At 50.4% G+C, this 23391-nt stretch overlaps 1 protein-coding gene across 1 annotated transcript in view; it reads right to left on the reverse strand.

The window, feature by feature from the left end:
* The window catches only part of PDLIM4 (PDZ and LIM domain 4), a 67868-nt gene extending 45002 nt beyond the window's left edge, over positions 1–22866 (reverse strand). The window contains exons 1-2 of the mRNA XM_009896906.2: positions 22696–22866; positions 2003–2154 (exon numbers count right to left, since the gene is read on the reverse strand). Of these exons, the coding sequence (XP_009895208.2) occupies positions 2003–2154; positions 22696–22788 (245 nt within the window). The 5' untranslated portion in view covers positions 22789–22866. The remainder of the gene's footprint in view (positions 1–2002; positions 2155–22695) is intronic.
* Positions 22867–23391: the final 525 nt, after the last annotated feature.

The raw sequence follows: 23391 nt of genomic DNA on the forward strand, positions 1-23391 counted from the left end.
GCACACAGGAGGAACCTTGATACATGAGAACAAACTGCTGCCAGGCTGCAGGTGAAAGCTGTTTTCAGCAGAACTTTATTCTAACTCCTGACAAAGCTGTTCTGCTGCCAAACCACCTCAGCAGCTGGTAGCTCACCAAAACCTTCCGTCACTACACAAGGATTTCCACCTTCCCCAAGGAGAGCTTCACCAGCCAGCAGACAGCCAGGAAGGGAGCCCTTGTCCTGCCCTGAGGACAACCCCCTGTTTGGGGTAGGAGACCACCCCCCAGTCTCCCTAAAACGGCTCCAAAGGGGAAGCAACATGATAATTCTCCTTGGCTGGGAGAACCTCAAGAGTGTTTCCTGGCTTTCTTTCCTACATTTCAGAGTCACAGAATGCTAGGTGTAGGAAGGGGCCTTGAAAGACCATCCAGTCCAACCCCCCAGCCAGACCAGGATCACCTAGAGTAGGTCAGACAGAAACACATCCAGGTGGGTTTGGAATGCCTCCAGAGAAGGAGACTCCCCAGTCTCTCTGGGCAGCCTGCTCCAGTGTCCTGTTACCACACAGTCACAGAATGTTAGGGGCTGGAAGGGACCGCGAAAGCTCATCCAGTCCAACCCCTCTGCTAGAGCAGACCACACAGGAATGCATCCAGGTGGGTTTTGAATACCTCCAGAGAGGGAGACTCCACACCCACCCTGGGCAGCCTGTTCCAGTGTTCCATCATCCTCACAGGGAAAAAACCTTTTCCTTCTGTTTCCATGGAACTTCCTATGCCTCAACTTCCACCACTGCCCCTGGTCCTGCCACCCTCACAGCGGAACACCCCTATGGCATGGGGACACTACCTCAGCTGGGACACCACTGTCTGATGAATTCTGAGGAAGAAGGGGGTTGGAACTAGATGATCTTTAAGGTCCTTTCCAATACAAACTGTTCACCAAGTCTACAAGGAACCAAGGAGGCTTTGCTCCATTTAGGGCAGTGCTCCTTCTCTTCTGCCCAGGCTTCCAGTCAGAAAGGCAATGCTTTCCAACAGAAGTATAAACAGTTGGTGGTGGCTCTTAACAGCAGGAAATGCCATTTTAATCTGAAGTGGAAGGTTGTATATTTACATCTACCACAGAGGACACTGGCCCTTTGTGAGTCTTACAAGGGGCACTTGCCTTCCCTGGGTCATTTGTCATTGCTATTGGGAACATTCTTTTGCTTCCCATTGGAATTCTGCAGCAGAAAGCCCCAAGTCTTCATTTTGCTTTGAAATAGTCTAAGAAGGTGAATTTGGCAGGAGCTTCAAATGTCTATTCAGTGAACAGACCTGTAAGAAAATGAGAGGTGGAGGTAAATGAACTGGGAGGCTTTGCCCAAAGGACGTTTGGATCCCATTGCTGCTCTTGCTTGAGTTGATCAAATCTCTATCGGGTTGAAGGGGCTGACCCAGCTCTCAGCCCGGACAGGCCTTGCATGGGACAAGTGATAATCCACACAGATGTGAGCCTTTAAGATTGACTCTGCCACTGCCCTGGGCAGCCTGTTCCAAGCCTGGACAACCCTTCTGGGGAAGAAATTGTTCATCATGTCCAACATACCACTCCCCCCAAGCACAACTTGAGGCCATTTCCTCTTGTCCTATTAATCCTCTCCTTATGAGGAGAGACCAGCCTCCATCAGGCTCCAACCTCCTTTCAGGGAGTTGTAGAGAGCAATGAGGTCTCTCCTCAACCTCCTTTTCTCCATGCTGAACAACCCCAGTTCCCTCAGCTGCTCCTCACCAGCCCTGTTCTCCAGACCCTTCCCCAGCTTTGGGCCCTCCTCTGGAGCCACTGCAGCACCTCAGTGATCTTTTGAAGATGTTTTGATGTTGCTGGTTTTAGAAACACAGAACAATTACACAGACCATGGGGATGTTCCCAGAGCTGAGCCTAAGGGCACATCTGCCCTGGGATCAGCCACAAACCTTCTGCAGAAGAGCCAAGCAAAGCTGACACAAGAACACATCAGACAGAGGAGGACCTACCTGTTCACTGAGAGCAGCAGCTGGTCCATGCATGCTTTGATCTTGTTTTGTGCTTCCAGGTGTGTCATGTTCTCTGTGCTCTCTCCATTAATGGCCAGAATGACATCTCCTGGGCACAGGTTTGCCATGGCTGCTTTACTGCCAGGGTTAATCTAGGCAGGGAAAGAGAAAGGGGTTATCAAAAGGATGGAGATGATGTGTTTTGCCTACACTAACAGCATCTAGCAGAGGCTGGATGGCAGAGCCAGGGCTCTCAGGTCAGCCCTGTTTCTCTGCGGGCCATCCTCTACAACAATCCTCTCAAGCAAGAGATTTCTGTCAGCAACAGTTGGGGTGTGACCTCTCCAGATTTGTCTCATCCTTGAAATGACTGCATAGCCTCTTCCCAGAAGTGCTTTACACTGCCCTTTGGCTGGCAGGCCAGAGAGTAGTCCCTCAAGAGCACATGAAATCCTCCTCTTTGGCCAACTATGTGATCAGAAGATGAGTGCAGTCATCCCTGTGGAGAGGTTCCACTGGCCATCAGTTTTTTCCTGACCAACATTCAGAAGACTTCTCTCTTCCTCCCCCTGCATATAACATCACACAGCTCATTTAAGTCTCCACAAACCTTTCCTTCTGGTTTTGTAGGAATGCCAGAACCTTATAACACTCAATTTCTTTCCTGAGGAACTAATGACAGGTTCAGGTACTGTTTGTGGTCAGCCAGAAGACCAACCCTGCAGCCCATCAAAGAGTTTCTCCAGAAGTCACCCTTTCATTTGCTGCAGCCCAAATGTGGTTTTAATTCCTGCAATAAAACTAAATGATGCAAGGTGCAGGCAGGACAGGTAAATAAATGCCTCTGTCCAAAGCCTTAAGGGCTACATGCTTCCCCTTGAATTTCCTCTTCAGTCATTCAGGAGTGAACTAACCACACGGTCTACCAAGTGAGAAGGTCCAGCCAGTCCAACTTTTGGTTATCCCCAGCACATTTAGAGCATGATGCTGCTTTGATTTGGAACAGGCTGCTCAGGGAGGTGGTGGAGTCCCCATCCCTGGAGGTGTTCAAGAAACCTGTGGCCATGGCACTTGGAGACATGGTGGGCTTAGATTTACAGTTGGACTGGAGGATCTTTTCCAACCAAAACAAGTCTATGATTCTATGATCCCCTTTAGTCTTGATTTAAATGGGTGCCATCCCCCACGTCAGGTGATGGGTCTCTGCTCCATCACACCCTGCTCTAAAGAGGCTCTAAAGTCGGATGAATATGAGCCAGCAGTGTGCCCAGGAAGCCAAGAAGGCAAATGGCATCCTGGCCTGCATCAGGAACAGTGTGGCCAGCAGGAGCAGGGAGGTCATTCTGCCCCTGTACACTGCACTGGTTAGGCTGCACCTCGAGTCCTGTGTCCAGTTCTGGGCCCCTCAGTTTAGAAAAGATGTTGACTTGCTGGAAGGTGTCCAGATAAGGACAACAAAGATGGGGAAGGGTTTGGAGCACAGCCCTGTGAGGAGAGGCTGAGGGAGCTGGGGTTGCTTAGCCTGGAGAAGAGGAGGCTCAGAGAAGACCTTATTGCTGTCTACAACTACCTGAAGGGAGGTTGTAGCCAGGAGGGGGTTGGTCTCTTCTCCCAGGCAACCAGCACCAGAACAAGAGGACACAGTCTCAAGCTGTGCCAGGGGAGGTTTAGGTTGGATGTTAGGAAGAAGTTCTTCATAGAAAGGGAGATTGGCCATTGGGATGTGCTGCCCAGGGAGGTGGTGGAGTCAACCATCACTGGAGGTGTTTAGGAAGAGACTGGATGGGGTGCTAGGTGCCATGGTTTAGCTGATTAGATGGTGTTGGATGATAGGTTAGACACAATGATCTCAAAGGTCTCTTCCAACCTGGTTAATTCTAGTCTATTCTAAAGAGGCAGGCCACAACATCACTGCTCTGCCCTCCATCTCCCCTTGAGCGTAGCTCAAGTTGGTGGCAACCAGACACTAACAAACTAGGGATGGCTTTTCAGACTGTTTGAGACCAAGTAGTGGCCACCTGCCCCACAGTGACTACAAAGCAACTTCCCCACAGCACCACAAGCCCTTGACCACTGCAGGCCATGGCTAACCAGGCAGGCTGGTAGGAATGGTGGCACGTGAGTGTGTCTCTCTGTTCTTACCTTTTCCAGTTCTATTTTCACAGGGAACACAAAGAGGACTTGACCTTACCACCAAAGGTCTTTCTGGGTCAAGCTGAAGCTGCTCACAGGACTGAGGCCAATAAAGCAGCCAGCACCTAACATAACATGGACCTGCTGCATGGACCCTGTGTGATTACAGCCACCACCACCACCGAAACCTGAACCTGATGGTGCTTGAAGAGCTCCAAACCACTTCTTACATGTAAGTAGAACTGGCAGCCTGAATTAAGGCTTTTGTTGCCTTGTCAGAATTAATCAGCATTTGCCATTTGCTCTTCAATAGTTTCAGCTGAGCTGGTTTGCTCCAAATCACCTGCCCAGCCAGCTCCTCCTCCCGGGTGACTCAGGCCAGAGCAAACAACAGGAGGTCTTTCTGAACACTGCAGCACACATTAGCTGTAAAGCTCTCACACAGGACAGTTCAACCCAGGGTAGATTTATTTCCCTGGCAGGCATTTTTTCTGCTGGGGGTTTTGAACCCATGCAAGAAGACACTGACTTCACAGACCATTGTGGTCCTTCTAAGAAAGCTGGGGAGGGACTTTTTAGGGTGTCAGGTAATGATTGGACTAGGGGGAATGGAACAAAACTAGAAATGGGTAGATTCAGATTGGATGTAGGAAGAGATTCTTTACCATGAGGGTGGTGAGAGACTGGCACAGGTTGCCCAGGGAAGTGGTAGAAGCCTCATCCCTGGAGGATTTTAAGGCCAGGCTGGATGTGGCTCTGAGCAACCTGATCTAGTATGAGAGGTCCCTGCTCATGACAGGAGGGTTGGAACTGGATGATCCCTGAGGTCTCTTCCAACCCTAACAATTCTATGATTCTACACCCACAGAAGCTGCAGAAGTCAAGCAGAAGCTCAAGCAGCACCTCCAAGGAAGCATCTCCATGCACTTGCTTGTTATTATCTGCTTCCCTCAGCGCTCACCCCACAGCCCTGGCTGCCAGCAGGCTTTTGGACTAAGAGACCTTCAGCTTGACCCAGGACGGCTGTAGTGTGTCCTTGTCTGTTCAATGCTGTCTACATCTCTGATGGATTCTTCTCTCTGTACTGATCTTGGCCAGATTGTAGCTCCCTTGGAGAATAAGCTGCTCATAAAAGGGGCTCTTAGCTGGCTCCTATTTTTAGTTTCTGGTTTATTTCAGATTATTTTGGCAGCATCTTCGTATTAGCATCTTATGCTGGCCCTGGAGATGACTGAGGGCTTGAAATGGAGCTGCATTCCAAGAGCTCATTAGATTGAGATGCAGCATCGGTGTCACAGCAGCTTGGGAACCACTATTGAAGTATCTGTCCAGTCCAAAGTCTGACTTTCAGTGAATAATGTTAAAATACTTCAGACCAAGTTCTCCTAGCTCACAGCTGCAGAGCCAGACACCAAACACAACACAGAATGTCCTGTGAGCCTGCTTACGGAACAGGGCTGCATCTGAACTCTCATGCAGGGCTTCACTCCGTGCAGATAGCCTGCTTCAAAAGCAGGACAAGGATGCTCCTGTAAATATTATTGTCCATTTTGTAATGGGATCAGTGTTTGGAGTGAAGCATCCAAGTGAGATGACCTTCTGGTGCCACATGGAAATGAAGATACACAAGGAAGGAGCAGAAAGGAGCTGGGTCTCTTGTTCAGGGACACATCGAGCTACAAGCAGCCAGCACCCAGACCCAGCTGCCATCAGTTCAACCCAGAATGCTCCTTTACCAGCTTCTTCTCTACAAAGGCCAGCTGCTGAGCTTCTGCTAATACCAAAGAAGTAGGGCTTTGCTCAAGTGATAAACCTCCTGTTGTGATTCTTTTGTATATTAGTCTGTTCCCCAGGGACATGGCCCCAAGTGATGTAGAACCATAGAACCATCAAGGTTGGAAAAGGCCACCAAGATTATTGAGTCCAACTATCAACCCAACACCATCATGGCATACCATGGCCACACTTCCTGAACACCTCCAGGGATGGGAATTGCACCACCTCCCCGGGCAGCCTGTTCCAACGCAACCACAGCTGTGTGAGTTGCCTGTGGGTGGTCTCTCCAGCCCAGCACTGAGGTTTTGGGGTGGAGCTGTTACCAGAGACACTCCCTCACACCTTGCTCCACAGGATGCTCAGGTCTGCCACAAGCAAAGTGTGCATGGATTTGAGAGCGACTGAATAGGCAACAAAGTTATGGAGTCACAAGTCACAGGAACCCTGTGTTCAAAACCAGGTTGGATGGAGCCTTGAGCAACCTGGGCTAGTAGGATTATGTCCCTGCACATGGCAGGGGGCTTGGAACTGGATGATCTTAAGAGTCCCTTCCAACCCAACCCAGTCTGTGATTCTTGAAAAGAGCCTCCAAAGGAACTGAGGTTTGAGGCTAGAGTGATCAGGTTTGTGTTTGATTTTGAGTTCCCCATCACACCAAGAGCAAACCATTCTAAAGGTCAGGGTTGAATGAACACAGAACAAGAGAGGACAGGAGGAGAGGGAGCTCAGGGTGGTGTGAGTGGTCTCCCACAGACCAGGACATATCATCTCTGCTCACCAACATGCTGCCTTTGTATATGCACCCCTGAGTACCCTATCGACAGGGCTTGGAGCAAGCTGCTCCAGCTGCAGATGACCCCTGCCAGCTGCAGGGGGGTTGGACTGGATGACCCTTAATGTGATGCCAAAGCAGAGTCCCAGCTCACACAGCAGTGCTGAACATGGGCTCTGCCCCACAGTGTCTGTTGAGCCCTGCCTCGTCTTGCCCACGCTGGGTGTCTGCCAGGACGTGAGCTGTTTGCCTCTCTCCAGTGAGGAGCTCAAGCAGGGCAATTACACACTAGCAAGGAGCCAGCCTGGTCCTTCACACCCTGCTCACCCCTGGGGCTGCAGGGCCCTGTGGGTGATGGGGTTTTGTGGCTGCAGCAAGAGCTGGTGGAGAACTCTATGGGTGGATGAGGTGGTCTGAGCCTTCACACTGTAAGCAGCTCATGGAGTCTCAGTCTCTGCTAGGTCCCACAGCTCCCAAAGGGCTCTGAAACTCATGTCATGGGTTGACACTAACCTCAATACACACTCAGAGCAGTCAAGTGTATGGAACCAAGAGCCAAACCCACAACAAACACCACAAGCTTAATGAAACATAAATATTTTCATGAAGGCTTTTCTTCTTCATCTAGACAAGAATCCTGCCTCTTCTGGAAGTGCTGAGCTCCCAGAGCCACGGCTTCAGGCAGCAAGGAAGCAGCACTGATGTTGACTGGCCACCAGTTAACCTGCTCTGCTAGTTATCACCACCCTGCACTTGAAGATACTCTCCCACCAGCATAAATCCAAAACCAGCCCATGGAGATTTGCAGTGAAGTTGCACAAAACAGCCCAGTCAACCCCACAGCTTGTCTACAGGAGGAGAGAAGACCTTCCCTCTGCCCCTTTCTGTTCCTGGATGCCATCCAGCCTCTTGCCTTGTACCGGCCCTGGTGCTCAGCAGGTTTTAAGCACAGTCTGGGATGTGATCCAGCAAAGGTGAATGGATTTCTGAGTGAACCAAAGCAACTCAGAGGAACAAGTCCAGTGTGCCGGACACATCATCTGGGACCAGAGGAGGGATGGAGTTAGCTAATGCAAAGCTCTTCATGAGCACTGTAGGTGGAATACAATCTTGGAACCGTTTTGTTTGCAGGAGACCTTTAGCAGAGTCCAACCGCTAATGCAGCACTGCCAGGCCACCACTAAACATCATCCCTCAGCACCACATCTACACAGCTTTGAGACCCCCTCCAGGTACAAGGACTCCACCACTGCCCTGGGCAGCCTGTCCCAGGCCTTGGCACCCCTTTGGGGAAGAAATTGTTCCTCATGTCCAACCTAAACCTCCCCCGGCACAACTTGAGGCTGTTTCCTCTTGCCCTATCACAATTCACTGCCCACCTAGGCACTGTTGCGTCTTCATCAGGAGGGCTCCGAGCCCAAAATCACTGAGGCCCAGGCAGCGTGCTGGGGAGGTGACTGGCACTGGTGCTTCCACAGCTCCTTTCATGCCCATAGAAGCACATTTGCTGTGCTCTGCCCCAGGCGACGGCGCACGCACCGCACGGTGTCTGCTCCAGGAACGCGGCTCGCTTACAGCTCATCCGCAGGGTAAAGCAAGCCAAGAGAGAACAATGCTCTGCATTTAACCCCACCACCGAAAATAAGCAGCTGCTGCTTTGTTTCTTTCTCTCTCTCTCTCAAAATAAAAAAAATCAGATGCAAAAGAATGTTTATAAACAGAAAATACCGAACAAAACCCATCCACAGCCAACGATGTCCTACCAGCAGAGCATGGGGAGGTTTGCAGAGAGTGCCCCTGGGAAGTAGCTCCAGGCTCTGAAGAGCTCAGAGCACACCATCTCCCCACACAGCATGTGCCTCCTGCAGGGATTTACTCCAGCAGCAAGCCACAGTCCAGAATCTCCAGGGATCTACTGGAGAGGCTATGAAGATGAAGGGACTGGAGCACCTCTGTGATGCAATAGGAGAAGAGGAAACAGACTCGAGTTGCACCAGGGAAGGTTTAGGCTGGACAAGAGGAATGATTTCTTCCCCAAAAGGGTTGTCAAGGCCTGGCTCAGGCTGCCCAGGGCAGTGGTGGAGTCCCATCCCCAGATAGGTTTCAAAGCTGTGGAGATGTGTTGCTGAGGGCCATGGTTCAGTGGTGACCTGGCAGTGCTGGGTTAATGGTTGGACTGGATGATCATGAGGGTCTCTTCTAACCTTCATGACTGCATAATTCAACCTCTGAACTACATCTGCACAATTACAAATTCATGCAAAGTTTTTCCAATTATTTTTCCCCACCACCTTTCCCAAGATTCCCCATCCACCTCTCTCCTCTTCTCCTAAAGCCTCCAGCAGCGCCCTCCGCAGTCAAGTGGCTACTCAGAGGCTATGGAACAGACTGGACAGCCCCCAGAGGCAGAAGCAGTTATCTGGGCACTGGGGCCCTGTTAGGATTTACTAAGTGTGAGGAATCTGACAAGAGGCCAATAAAATAAAGCCCATTAGAGCAGCTGGTGTTGGAAGCCCTGCAGCCTCACTGAGCAAGCAAGATTATTTACACCCAGGGGAGTTCACTCTTCAAACACACATGGTGTTAAACTTTCACCCTGGAGATCAAGCACAGGAGCATGTCAGGGCTGCACACAGCAAGTCTCTGGGGGCAAAGTCCACCACATCTCACCGTGCACATCCCAGCGCCCACACAAGGACAGCCCTGCCCCAGGGGGATGGCTCAGCACGGGGGCAGCTTTGCTCAAGACATCTCCTGAGCTGGACCAACATCACAAGATGGAACAGCTAATGCTTGAGAGGCATAGAATGGCTGGAGAGGGAAGGGACCTTTAGAGCTCATCTAGAATGGAATAAACCAGGTTGGAAGAGACCTTTGAGATCATCGTGTCCAACCTATCATCCAACACCACCTAATCAACTAAACCGTGCAACCAAGCACCCTATCAAGTCTCCTCCTGAACACCTCCAGTGATGGTGACTCCACCACCTCCCTGGGCAGCCCATTCCAATGGGTAATCTCTCCGTGTAGAACTTCCTCCTGACCTCCAGCCTAAACCTCCCCTGGTGCAGCTTGAGACTGTGTCCTCTTGTCCAGCCCCCTGCAGCCAGCAAGGCTATCTGCAGCCAGAGCGGGTTGCTCAGAGCCTCAGACAACCTGTCCCAGCATGGTTCCAGGGATGGGGCATCTCCTACCTCTCTGGACAGCCTGGGTCAGGGTCTCACCCCCCTCAGTGGAAAGAATTTCTTCCTCCTCTCCAGTCTGTATCTCCTTCTTTTTAAACCCATTACCCCTTGTCCTGTCACAACAGGCCCTGCTTAAGAAAGCCTGTCCCCAGCTCTCAATCCCTTTAAGCACCAAAAAGGAAAGGTCGATTTGTTGTATTAACATCTGAGGGTTTAAACTCTTTTCCCTAGAAACCTGCCTCTAACATCACCTGTGACAGGACTCAAGGTCAAGGGACCCAAGCTCAAGTTCTTCCTCATTGCCTGCACAGGTTTCAGCAACGCCACTAGAGAGAACTTGGTGTTTATTCTCCCAGTGGTTTTTACTCCAAGTAGCAAAGGTTCTCCCTGTGTGATAAAAGCAGTTTTGTTTCTACCAGATCATAGAATCACAGAATGTTAGAGGTTGGAAGGGACCTCTAGAGGTCACCTAGACCAACCCCCCTGCCAAGATCTCTTTAAAAGCAACCAGCCATTGCAGCAATGTAGGCTGCATCCCATCCATTACCTAAGTTCTTCACAATGAGAGTGGTGAATTACTGGAACAGGCTGCCCAGAGATCTGGTTGATGTCCCATCTCTGGAGACATTCAAAGATCAAACTTGGGGCCCTGGGCAGGTTGATCTAGTTGGAAATGAGCCTGCTGACTGCAGGAGATGGTTGGACAAGATGATCTTTGAGGGTCCCTTCTAAAGTGATGCATTCAGAGCCACCTTCCCAGAATTCAATGGGTTAAGAGATGCAACCCCACACATGCCTACACAGACAACAGCACCCTGCTCTTAAATCAATGGCAGTTTGTTACAGGCAAGGCTGGGGAAATTTTCTGTTCTGCCAGCACGATCAAAAGGCCTTGATGAAAGCCTTCAAGAGAGTGTGACAAAATTCTCAGCTCTCCAACAAAGGCTGCCTGTTCTGTGGGCAGGAAGCAGCCAAGGGGGCAGCAGATGAGCTCAGGGTAGCAATGTCTTTTAGAAAAGGAAGACCCAAGAGTTAAATGAATGGCTAATGAAGATGAATTCCCCAAATCCTTTAAAGCATTCCTTCCAGGGATTCTCTTCAGCTTTTCAAAGCATCCTGCCTGCAGCTGAGACACATTCCTCAGACAAGACATTTGCATCTTTCTAATTGCTTCTATGAAGCCCAAGGTATCCAGGCATTCTTCAGGTGTGCTGCACAGCCCAGCACATAAAGAGCATGGTTTATGCAACTTGAAGTCATTTTGCTACTGGAGAACAAGAAGCTTGAGAACATAAAAGGGAAAGAAACAGACCAGGAATGTTACAAGAAGCAAAACACTTGAAAAGCCTTTTGGATCCAAGTAGTGATAGATCCAAATTTAGGATCAGATTCACAGAATTAAACAGGTTGGAAGAGACCTCAGAGATCATCAAGTCTAACCTATTACCTAATACCTGACACCTCCTGACAACTAAACCATGGCTCCAAGCGCCACATCCAAGCCTTTCTTGAACACCTCCAGGGATGGTGACTCCACCACCTCCCTGGGCAGCACATTCCAATGGCCAATTACTCTCTCTGTGAAGAACTTTCTCCTCACCTCCAGCCTAAACCTCCCCTGGCACAGATTCAGTTCAAAGGTTGAGGTCTCTGAGCCAAGAAAAGGCTGAGAATCAATGAAATGAGCTATAAGTTTTAGAGCAACCAACCACAACCCAAGTGCAAGCCTCAAAAAGCTGACTGACCAAGACAAAAGATGTTCAGCCACACCTGGCTCCTTTGGCTGAAAGCTTGTCTTGCTCAGCTCATGAGCACCCAGAACTCCCACAGCACTTGGACCAGGAGCTCCACACCATGTCCATGGTCACCAGGAGCCCTCCTACCCATTCCTTCAAGGACACAATACAGACACACTGCTTTACTAGACAGAATGACCTCCAGTTAAACAACCATGGCTGCTACTGCTCTTAAAGCCGTTTCCTCAGAGCAGGGCATGAGAGAAATTGCTCCTCATGTCCAACCTAAACCACCCCTGGTGAAACCTGAAGCTGTTTCTTTTTCTCCTGTCCCTTGTTACTACAAAGAAGAGAGTGGCCCCCACTTGGCTGCAACCTCCTTTCAAGGAGTTTAGAGAGCTATGAGGTCTCCCCACAGCCTCCTTTCTCCAGGCTGCATAACCCCAGTTCTCTCAGCTGGTCCTCACCAGACCTGCTCTCCAGACCCTTCACCAGCTTCACTGGCTTCTCTGGACCTGCTCCAGCACCTCAATGTCCTCCTTTGAGTGAGGGGCCCAAAACTGTGCCCTCACCAGTGCCGAGTACAGTGGAATGGTCACTGCCCTCACCCTGCTGGTCACACCACTGCTGATCCAAGCAAGCCATACTACTTCCAGTCACAAGCCTTTCTTTCCTGTCCAAAAGCAAGCAGCCACAGGGGTATCTCTAAAGAAAAGGAATTTTTCCAATAGGATGTTTGGATTCTGCTGGTGAGCAAACCTGGAGCTCCACTTTGGTGAGCCAGGCAGGCACTGATCTCACAGATCCTAGGGTTTGTGCCTTTACAGCATGCTGCTTTCCCCCAGTTTAACTGTGACCACCAGATATCCCACAGGGTTTTAGTCTTTTGTACCAGAAGCTTTACACATCCTAAAAGCTTCTGGGAAATGTTTTGTGGCTTATGGTGAATGGCAGCATTCATAGTCAGCCTGCTGTAACCCTACCAACTGAGCTTCTGCTCACAGTGCCCAGTACTGAACAATCCTGGATTGATCTGTTCAGGACAGCTCACACAGAATCCCAGCATGGTGGCGGCTGGAAGGGACCTCTGGAGATCGTTCAGTCCAACCACCCTGCTAAAGCAGGGCACCCACAGCAGCTTGCCCAGGAGCACAATGGCCAGAGCAGTTTGGAAGGTCTCCACACAAGGAGATTCCACAACCTCTCTGGGCAGCCTGCTCCAGGCCTTCAGCACCCTCATGCCAAAGGATTTTCTCCTCCTGTTCAGATAGAACCTCCTTGGTTCCAGTTTGTGGCCATTGACCCTTGTCCTGTAACTGAGCACCACTGAGTTGAGTCAGTCCCCATCCTCTTGCTCCCCACCCTTTATCTCTTACAGAGCACTGATCAGATCCCTTCTGGGGCTGCTCTTCTCCAGGCTCAACAGCCCCAGGGCTCTCAGCCTGTCCTCCTCATAGGACAGAATGCCCTTAAGCATCTTCCTAGCATCTGCTGGACTCTCTCCAGTAACTCCCTGTCTCTCTTGGACTGGGGAGCCCAAAAGTGGACCCAGTCCTCCATCTGTGGCCTCACTAGGGCAGCAGAGATGAGGAGAACTTCCTGTGACCTGCTGGCCACACTCTTCTGAATGCACTCCAGGAGACCCTTGGCCTTCTTGGCCTGAGGGCACATTGCTGGCTCATGGTGAACCTGTTGTCCACATGACTCCCAGGTCCTTCTGCACAGAGCTGCTTTCCAGCAGGTCAGCCCTCACCTGTACAGGCACAGGAGGTTATTCCTCCCCAGGTGCAGGACCCTGCCCTCATTCCTCTTCTAGCTGTGCCTTGTCCCTGTCTGCTAATTAAGAAGAATTCCTTTAATCTGCTGCGTTTTGCTTTCTGGAGCCTGCACCATGTCCCTCACACACAATCTGCTATCAGTCCACACAAGATGGAAAACTGCTCAAGGTTTACTGGCTGTGAATTGGAGTTGCTCTGCTTGACAGGACAGATGGAGTGTGGCATGGCCTTTGGGTCATCCTGCTGGTGCTTGGAAGCTTCCTGGGCTGAACTGCTGTTGTGCAGCAGATGTTGGTTTTCAGGAGAGCCCTGTTCTCCATGGTGGGGAAAGGGTTTATTTTAGGTCTCTGCTGGCTGCAAAAGCTTCTCAAATGCCACGCTGCAGCTCCACATTTTTGCAATTGCTCCAAGTAACCCGATGAGTCCTGGCTTTGCCTGAAGTTTTGAAGTCCTGAGGCAGACACCAAGCAGAACCTTATCTCCCAGCATGGTGTTAATGGCCGTGGACAAATCCAAGGCATTAACAAGCTCCGGGGCTTCGCTTTGGTCCACATCTGGCTCTACTGCTCTGACAACAAATCAAGCAGAGTATTTGCTTGGGAACATGTTTGGGTTAAGCTTTTTTTTCTTTTTTTAATCAGTGCTACCAGATCTTGAGGGACTGCTGTTTTCTTTCACACTCTGGCACCTGTGGTCACAGATGACTTAAAAAATAGAAACCCCTGCGCTTCTTGTTTGGGTATCAAAGAACCGTGAGTCAGCGTGCTTCAAGAGCTCGAACTCAGAGGAATTTATCATAGTATCAGTCAGGGCTGGAAGGTTTGGTTGGAAATACTCATTTCAGAGGACTTTGCCTTCTAGGATTTCGTGTGTCACTCCTGTAGACTTCTGAAGAGGAATGGCTGAGAGCCCTGAGGCTGTTGAGCCTGGAGAAGAGCAGCCCCAGAGGGGATCTGATCAGTGCTCACCAAAAGGGTAGGGAGCAGGAGGATGGGGCCAGACTCTTCTCAGTGGTGACCAGTGGCAGGACAAGGGTCAATGGGCACAAATTGGAACCCAGGAGGTTCCATCTGAACAGGAGGAGAAACTTCTTTGGTGTGAGGGTGCTAGAGCCCTGGAGGAGGCTGCCCAGGGAGGTTGTGGAGTCTCCTTCTGTGGAGAGATTCTAAACCCAGCTGGAGATGGAGATCCTGGGCAAGCTGCTGTGGGCGCCCCTGCTTTAGCAGGGTGTTTGGACTGGATGATCTCCAGAAGTCCTTTCCAACCCACACCCTTCTGTGAAATTATAATTAAAGGCCTAATCTACTCCCCAGCAGAACCAGGATTTCCACCATCTACTGTGCTACACAAACAAATTTAAGAGAAAGAAAATAATCTCAGGTACCCCTTGTGTGCTTCCTACATACAAGTAGGAAGCACCTGAGTACATCTGCTCTTCAGCTTTGTTTTCTTTTATCCCAGTATTAAGTGAGATACAACCATGCACTTTCCCAAAGGAGCTCTGAATACCTGTCCCAACAGGCAATCTTTCAATCTTGAAGAAGTCAGAAGAGTGACATCACCATCAGTTAAGAGGAAAAAGGGAAAGGGAGAAAGGAAAACAAAAAGAGAATGGAGAAAGGGAGAGAGAAGAAAAACAGGGGAAAGAGAAAGGGAGAGCAGACATCAAAAGGGAAAAGAAAAAGGGAGGTAGAAGGAAAAAAAAACAAAACAGGGGAAAGAGACAAGAGAAAGGGAAAGGAGAGGAGAGGGAAAAGGTAAAAGAAGGGGAGGGAGAGAGGAACGGAAAAAAGTAAAGGAGAAAGGAAATGGAAAAGTACACAGAGAGAGAAAAAGGTGGGGGGAGTAAGGGAGGGAGAAAAGACACCAAAATAGGGGGGGTAGGGGGGAAAGATAAAAGAGAAGAAAACCCTAAACTCAACCCCCTACCTCATCTCTAAAGCCCCCAGCCACACTCTCCCCATCCTGCTCTGCTTGCCCTGGCAGGGGCCCAAGCTGTTCTCCAGGCTTTGTTTTGCTGAACTCACCCCAAGGTCAGCCCTTGCATGAACGTCCAGGAATCATTCTTCCCACCTCTTTCCTGCTCTCTACTACCAGTGGGTTTGGTGATAACCATTAGCATGAGGCTTTCACCCCAGCATGTTCTACCATTGCTGTCTCCTGACCCTGCACAAGTATTTTTCCCCTCTTGCTGTTATTAAATGAAGCCCTAGTGATAGAATAGCTCCAGCAGCAAATCTGTTTGTCACATACTTCACTTAGCTCTTATCTACAGTTCAGATTAAGTGTTGTGCCACAAAAGCTCCAAGTGTAGCCAGCCAGATCTCTCACCCCAGACCTTACAGCAGCAATCATCAGAACAATGATGAGCATAAGAAAAGGAATGACAGGCAAAACTATTTCCTTCCACTTAAAAAGATCATCCCACTTCAACTATTAGGTTATAACCAATGCTGAGAGGCAGCCAACAGGGAGCATCACTCAGACCTACACAGGCAATAATGGGGACAGGCTGAGAGAGCTGGAGTTGTTCAGACTGGAGAAGAGAAGGCTCCAGGGGGACCTTAGAGCTGCCTTCCAGTACCTGAAAGGGGCTATAAGAAAGCGAGGGAGGGGCTTCTTACAAGGGCTTGCAGTGCTAGGATGAAAGTTAAATGATTAAAGCTTGAGGAGGGCAGATTTAGACCAGAGATTAGGAAAGACATTCTTTACACTTAGGGTGGTGAGATGCTGGAACAGGTTGCCCTGGATGGTCATGGATGCTCCCTCCCTGGAGGTGTTCAAGGCCAGGTTGGATGAGTTCTTGAGCAAGCTGGTCTAGTGGAAAATGTCCCTGCTCATGGCAGGGGGTTGGAACTAGATGACCTTTAAGGTTCTTTCCAACCCAACCCACTCCACAATTCTATGAATAAACCCATCAAAGGTGAGCAGAAATCAGCCAGGTTCATGGTTTTAGGGGTCATTAACACTGAGCAACTACTTCAATCCATCTGGGAGCTCACTAGCTGCATAATTTCCATTCAACAAACAAATCCATAAAATTCACTCTTAAACTCAAGACAAAAACCTTACAGAAAGCAAAGACGAAAGTCCTATTCCCTTAGCTGGCACCTCTGGGTTCTCGTTTTCTCCACCAACACACATGGAGTTCCCTGGGGTAAGTAAATCTGGTCCCCCAGCAGAGCCCTTCATGCTCTGCCATCCCTACCCTATGCACACAAGGACAACACTCATGGGCCACCCCAGAATCATAGAATCAATCAGGCTGGAAAAGACCTCAGAGATCATCAAGTCCAACCTATTACCTAATACCTAACACCTCCTGACAACTAAACCATGGCTCCAAGTGCCACATCCAAGCCTCTTCTGAACACCTCCAGGGACAGTGACTCCATCATCTCCCTGGGCAGCACATTCCAATGGTCAATTACTCTTTCTGTGAAGAATTCTCTCCTCACCTCAAGCCAAAACTTCCCCTGGCACAGCTTGAGACTGTGTCCTCTTGTTCTGCTGCTGGTTGCCTGGGAGAAGAGACTACCCCCCACGTGGCTACAACCTCCTTTCAGGAAGCTATAGAGAGCAATAAGGTCTCCCCTGAGCCTCCAGGCTAAGCAACCCCAGCTCCCTCAGCCTCTCCTCACAGGGCTGTGCTCCAGACCTCTCACCAGCCTCATTGCCCTTCTCTGGACACATTGAAGCATCTGAATGACCTCCTTAAACTGAGGAAATCCTCACTCCAAGCAGGGTCTCTGCGCTTGAGTGGGATCACAGCTTGGGCATTCGCCGGCTGCCCCGACAGAGCCAAGGAGATGACTTTTCCAGGAATGCCTCCCTCAGCAGAATTCCTAACCTTCAGCAGCACACGTATTTGCTCAAACACAAAAGCTACTTAAGTTTAAAAGTCGACCTTAACTCAAACAATACCTGGATAATGGATTGCAGGCCAATTATTTCTCACCCTTCTTGTGTTACAGTTCCAAGCTGCATGGGGTTTTTTTTTTGCCGCTCCGCTGGCTAAACTGGTGCAGAAACCAGCAGGAAAAGGGGGAAAACTGTGTTAGAAACTTGGTTAAAACCACTGGAACCCATCCATTTGTCAATTATCTCGTTAGCCAAGTAATCTATGGGTGATTCTAAAAGCAGCAAATGCTGAGATGATTAGCAGAGGCGGGTAAATGACGACAGCGCCTGCTCTGGGAGCCGGAGGAGCCAGTTGCAGTGATTAAACACTTTGGGCTCCTCTCCTTACGCTAATGAATGATTATCTTTTAATCCCAGGCAAGGGGTAGGTCAGCTGCAATCCCACACAGAACCACAGGCTCACTGATGTGGCAAGAAGCACAACCCTAAGGGCAGCTGAGTAGGTGGCTCCACTTCGGTGCCTGAACCACAGGTGCTGGTCACAGATGATCACAGACCCGTCAAAGCGAAGGTCATAGAATCAGTAAGGTTGGAAAAGACCTCTAAGATCATCAGGTCCAACCTTGGCGACCCAACACTGCTGTGACCACTGTATCTTTAAGATCATTGAGTCCAGCCACCAACTTAACACCACCAAGGCCATTAAACCATGGGTGTTGTCACTACCTTGAGTAAGGGCCACCGTAAGGTCCCTTTCCCACGAAGGGCAAACGGAGCACCCAGTTGTTAACCTGCTCAACCAAGGAAAAGCAGCTGCCAGATACTAGAAATCCCATTACATCTTCAAACCAAGTCATTAAGGCCAACTCCAAGCAGATATTTTGGGTCATTCCCCTACCCCTATAAATATCAGGAGGGTGAACAACCATCACTTAGAGAATCACAGAATGTTAGGGGTTGGAAGGGACCTTGAAAGAGCATCCAGTCCAACCCCCCTGCCAGAGCAGGATCACCTACACCAGGTCACACAGGAATTACATGATGTGCTCCACCCAGCATTACCTTGCTGTAACTGGGGGTAGAAAATGAGCCAAATTTATTCCCTAGAGCACAGCCTTGGGCTACAATTCCTTTCCCAGCACTGTGCTGAACACACACCAGCAGCACTCAGTATGTAGCACCCTCCAGAGCTGTGTGTCCCCAATCCAGCCTAGCAAACTCCAGACCTGCTTGTGTGGGTTCTCCATAAAATGGAAGAAGAAACAGGGAGGGGGAAAGGGGTGACTTACACACCTAGACTTTTGTGTGACCATATGAGAAAGGTGCCCCAAGCACACTCTTCTCTTTCCTGAGATGCAAGAAATGAAGACCAAACCACTCCAAAGCCCAGCCCTGGATTCTTTAGGCTCAGTGAGCATCAGCTGCTCCAAGTCACTTGGGCAATGAGATCTTCACCACTTGTCACTTCAGATTGATCAGACCACAGGGGAAGGTGACCTACTTTCATGAAAAACAGATCAGCCCTTGATTTCATGAGCACATTTCAAACAGCTGCAAGCAATGGGCTCAACATCACCAGCTCCACCTGCACCATGCCCTGACCTCACAGCTTGAGCTTTAGCAGCTCAAGTCCCATTCCAAGCAGGACTGTGTGACTGTTATTTTCCCTGCTGCCACATTCATAATTTTCCAGGTTTATCCCTTAACAACACTGTCAAAATCCACTTTTGGGGACAACCTTCAGCTTTCCTTCCTTTCCCATGCCAGGCACCTCTCCCTGCCCAGCATTCAGCTGCACTATGATGTCCCTCACTCAGCTCAGCCCAGTCTGGCAGCTCCTTCCACAGCAACTGCTTCATTATTTCCCCTCTAGTGGTGACACTTTGGCTTCAGATCCCACAAATGCAACATGAAGGGAACTTTGCCTTCACTTAACTCAGAGCAATAGCACTCAGACAGGCTCTGGAGAAGAAGCTGCACCCTTTCTATGGTCCCCACCAGCCAGAAACACTGCTGGATGTGGCTCCCGGGGCAGCAACACACCTTTGTGCTGCTACAGCTAGTGAGAGGTCCAGGGAGAAAACATTTCCTGCAGTAGCTTAGCAAAGAGTAGAGAAAAAAAAATATCACAGACTCATAGAATTGTTAGGGTTGGAAGGGACCTCAAGGATCATCCAGTTCCAACCACCCTGCCGTGGGCAGGGACCCCTCACACTAGATCAGGTTGCTCAGAGCCACATCCAGCCTGGCCTTAAAAACCTCCAGGGATGAGGCTTCAACCACCTCCCAACGCAACCTGTGCCAGTGTCTCACCACCCTCATGGGGAAGAGCTTCTTCCTAGCATCCAATCAACCTATTAATGACCAAATAATTATTTCTCAACCCCTACACTGAAGAATTTGTCTTTTGTAAGCAGGCAGCCAGCCTCTGGCACCTACAGCTGAATGTGGGTGGCTTTAGGATGCCTCAAACCCCAAACTATGAATTCCCAACACAACCAGTGCAGGTAGGATGCCTGCAGAGCTGGTCACCCTGTGGTATGTTGGTCCTCAGCCCCTCCTTGGGCACAAAAGTGGGGTGGGTGCAACAAACCCACATCCCTCAGGCAGCTCATCCCACCAGGAACATCTCAAGCTCCTCACAGCTGGATGTGGGAGACCCAGAGTCTGGTCCCTCCTCCTGGCTGAATTTCTGCTTCTCGAAAGATGGTTGTAATTTAAGTGGCATTGCAATATCAAATAAATCCAATTAAAAAAAAAAAAAGAAAGAAAAAAGGCACTTTGAAGGAAGCAGAAAGCAGCCAAAAGCTGACAGGCTACAGCAAGAGGCTCTCTCACTCCTGCAGCCACCAAAACGTGGGCAAGAGGGCTGGGGGCTCCCCCCACGTGTAGACAGGGAGCCCCCAGCCCCTTTGCCCAGGTTTTATGAGCTGGAAAGAACAGAGTTCCTGGTTAGACACAGAATAAAAGCGAATATGACACCACTCCAGCCCCCTGCAGAGAGGCAGGCTGCATAAACCCATCACCAAACAAAGCCCTGGTTCCCTGGGGACCCCCCAGCAGCCCCTTCCCACACCTCCTTGGCTAGGAACTACGTCGGAAGCCAATTCTTGCCCCATTTTAACATTCTCAGGTATTATTTCCAAAGCTAGTGAGGTCTTTTCCTGTGCTAAGACACCAGAGCTCAAGCAGAACATCCTACACCCATACTTCCACCCCAGACAGCTGTTTGTTGGCCTCCAGAAGCCATGAGCATGCATCAGGAGCAGCACGTCAGAGCATCGCCCTTCTCTTCAGGTGGGAGCACAATCAAGACAGGATCTAATTTAAAAGGCTGCCATGCTCAGTGACATGAGGTGACACCCTACCACTGCCTGTCACAGCTCATCAGGATCCACAGCAAGAGTGGCCTGATGAGAATTAGCCTTGCACCTCCCAGGTTTGCTGAATCAAAGAAGGAATTTGGCCAGCCACCTGCCTAGGCAAAAGCAGACTTTGTTTTTTCTTGTTGAATATTAAACCAGGCTGCTTCTTCCCAAGCAACAGGAAAACAGGCTCCCTCCACTGAATTAAGATGTTCCTCTTCACAACAGGAACCTGTTTACAGGCCCTGAGAGGCGGTTTTGTGCTCTGTTGTGATAAACCCCATGTCACTGGGGGAGAAGGAGGACTTCTCCGTGCCCAGGAGATGAATGCTGAGGCCCCAAAGCCTCCCCTGGCCACACAGGCATCCCAGCAACCTGGCCAGCCCCACCAGCTGCTGCTCCCCACATCACCCCAGCTCCTAGAATCATAGAATTGCTTGGGTTGGGAAAAAAACTCAGATCATTGAGTCCAGCTGCTAACCTAACACCACCATGGCTGTTAAACCATGTTCCCACGTGCCATGCCCACAGGTTTCTTGAGCACCTCCAGGGATGCTGACTCCACCACCTCCCTGGGCAGCCTGTTCCAATGCCTGACCACTCTTGCAGCAAAGAAATAGTTCCTAATCTCCAACCTAAACCTTCCCTGGCACAATTTCAGGCCATTTCCTCTCATTTTCTCACCTGGTACTAGGGAGAAGTATCAGAAGTATCTTCCCTCCTTTCCATCCATCTCCTCCTGCTACTCCTTAAAAAAAAACCCTCGCTGAAAGACTTGGGAAGGGACAAAGTAAAACCAGAGCCACAATGCTGTGAGGCAGGCACATTTGGACTCAAATACACAGCAAGCCTCATTAAAACACGCTCTATCCCATAATTACTTCCTTCAGAACTCATGGTACATGTTTTCCCTTTTCTGTCCCATCTTTGGCAGATGAAGGAGAAGACAGCAAGCAGCTTGCACATGTTAGGACAATAGTTTCAAGCTATAGCTCCTTTCGAAGCTTTCAAGTGTTTGTCCAAGCTCTCCAGCCACCGCTGCCCAGTGGGCAGCTTCAGAGGTCCAGCCTGATGATGGGTGGAACACCAGGGCCCACAGCAACGTGCCCAGGCTGGGCTCAGCACCTCATCCATTCCCCAGCCCACCACCCCACCTCGCTGTGCTGCACAGGGCTTGGTTTCTTTTCCCAGCTATCTCCACACAAAGCCCATTTCAAGCCAGTTGCTGTGTCTTTGCAAAGAAGTTTCCAGAATACATCTTGGGGAGGTTAAACACGAGTGTGAGTGCACTTACACAGTAATTACTACCAGCCCATGGGGACCTCATCACACAGCAGAAAAACTTCTTGCTGCCTTTACTTCTGCCTTCCTAACAACCCACCACCCACACCCCACCCCCCTCCAGCAGCCTGTGAACTCAGTCCAGGGCACCAGTCCAAACCCTCTGTAGCGCTGAGCACTTTGAAAGCAGAGCTTTATGAATTAACATCCAAAAAAATAAATAAAGCATGGAGAATGCCCTGCTTGAACGCACTGCAACAGTGCTGCAGGCAGAGGGGAACACTTATTTGCTTGGATTTCTAATAATATACAGTTAAAAACACTTCGAAAGCTGTTTCCCACCAGCTACGGGGACCAGTAGCTCGCTACCCTCCCCACCCCCCCACCCCCCAACCCTCACCTTCCTCCGCCCCAGAACCAACAGCCTAAGGACCCCCAGGGAACCAGCAAAACGACCCCAGGGACTCCCTCTCCCCGGGGACAAGCAGCCCGGTGACCTCCCGGGAACCAGCAAAACGACCCCGGGAATCAACAGCAGAGAGACGCCCGGGGAGCAGCAAAACGGCCCCGGTAATCAACAGCAGAGAGACGCCCGGGGAGCAGCAAAACGACCCCGGAGACCTGGGGACAAGCAAAACGACCCCAGGGAGTAGCAGCCCTGGGACCGCCCCCGCCGGGGACCAACAGCCCGGGAACCAGCATCTCGACTCCGAGGATTCGCAGCCGGACCTAGTCCGCTCTCCTCACCACCTTCCTCCGGCTCCCCTCTCTTACCCCCTTCCCCAGACCCCCCATCCTCAGCTCACCCTGGAGATGGTCAACGGGGCGCTGAAGTCTTTCCCCCCCACCAAGCGAAAACCCCACGGTGAAGGACCACGCAGGACCACCGAGTGGGACATAGCGGCAGTGGGACAATCCCGGCCGGCAGCTCCTGATCCCGCTCCCGATCGTTCTGCTCCGAATCCCCGGGACGGGTGGATCCCGCCTCCGCGACACGCCCCGGGGCGTGACAGGGAGGCGGGATCCACCCCGCCCGGTTGTCATCGGGAGGGGGGAGTGTGTGCTTTCGGATGGATTTTCCCCTAAACGTGAGTTTCAGAGCGAGCATGGAGCTCAGCATCTGTGTTTGGCGGGGTCAAAGTCTCCACTTGCTGATCCTTCATCCTCTGGAGTGGAAGGAAAATGATGTAACAGTTCCACAAATAGGTAGTGTTGGAAAGAGAACCTTCCAGGAACATAATTAGGTGGGGTTTCAAACAGTTTGAGAAACTCTCACGGTTATCACTTGGCCAAAAAAGAAACTTCCAAGAAAACGATCAAGTGAGGTTTCAAGCAGTTTGGGGACCCCTTGGCCAACACACCCCAGCATTGCTCTATCTTTGCAGGTGTCTCCGGGTCAGCACCAGGCACTGCAGAGCATCCCTGCATCCTGGAGCACCCAGAAGAGGTCCCCTCTGCAGAGGGGGCTCAGTGATCACAGCCTGCTCATGCCTGTTGCTCGT

This window comes from Dryobates pubescens, chromosome 16, assembly GCF_014839835.1.
Source record: "Dryobates pubescens isolate bDryPub1 chromosome 16, bDryPub1.pri, whole genome shotgun sequence".
Lineage (NCBI taxonomy): Eukaryota > Metazoa > Chordata > Aves > Piciformes > Picidae > Dryobates > Dryobates pubescens.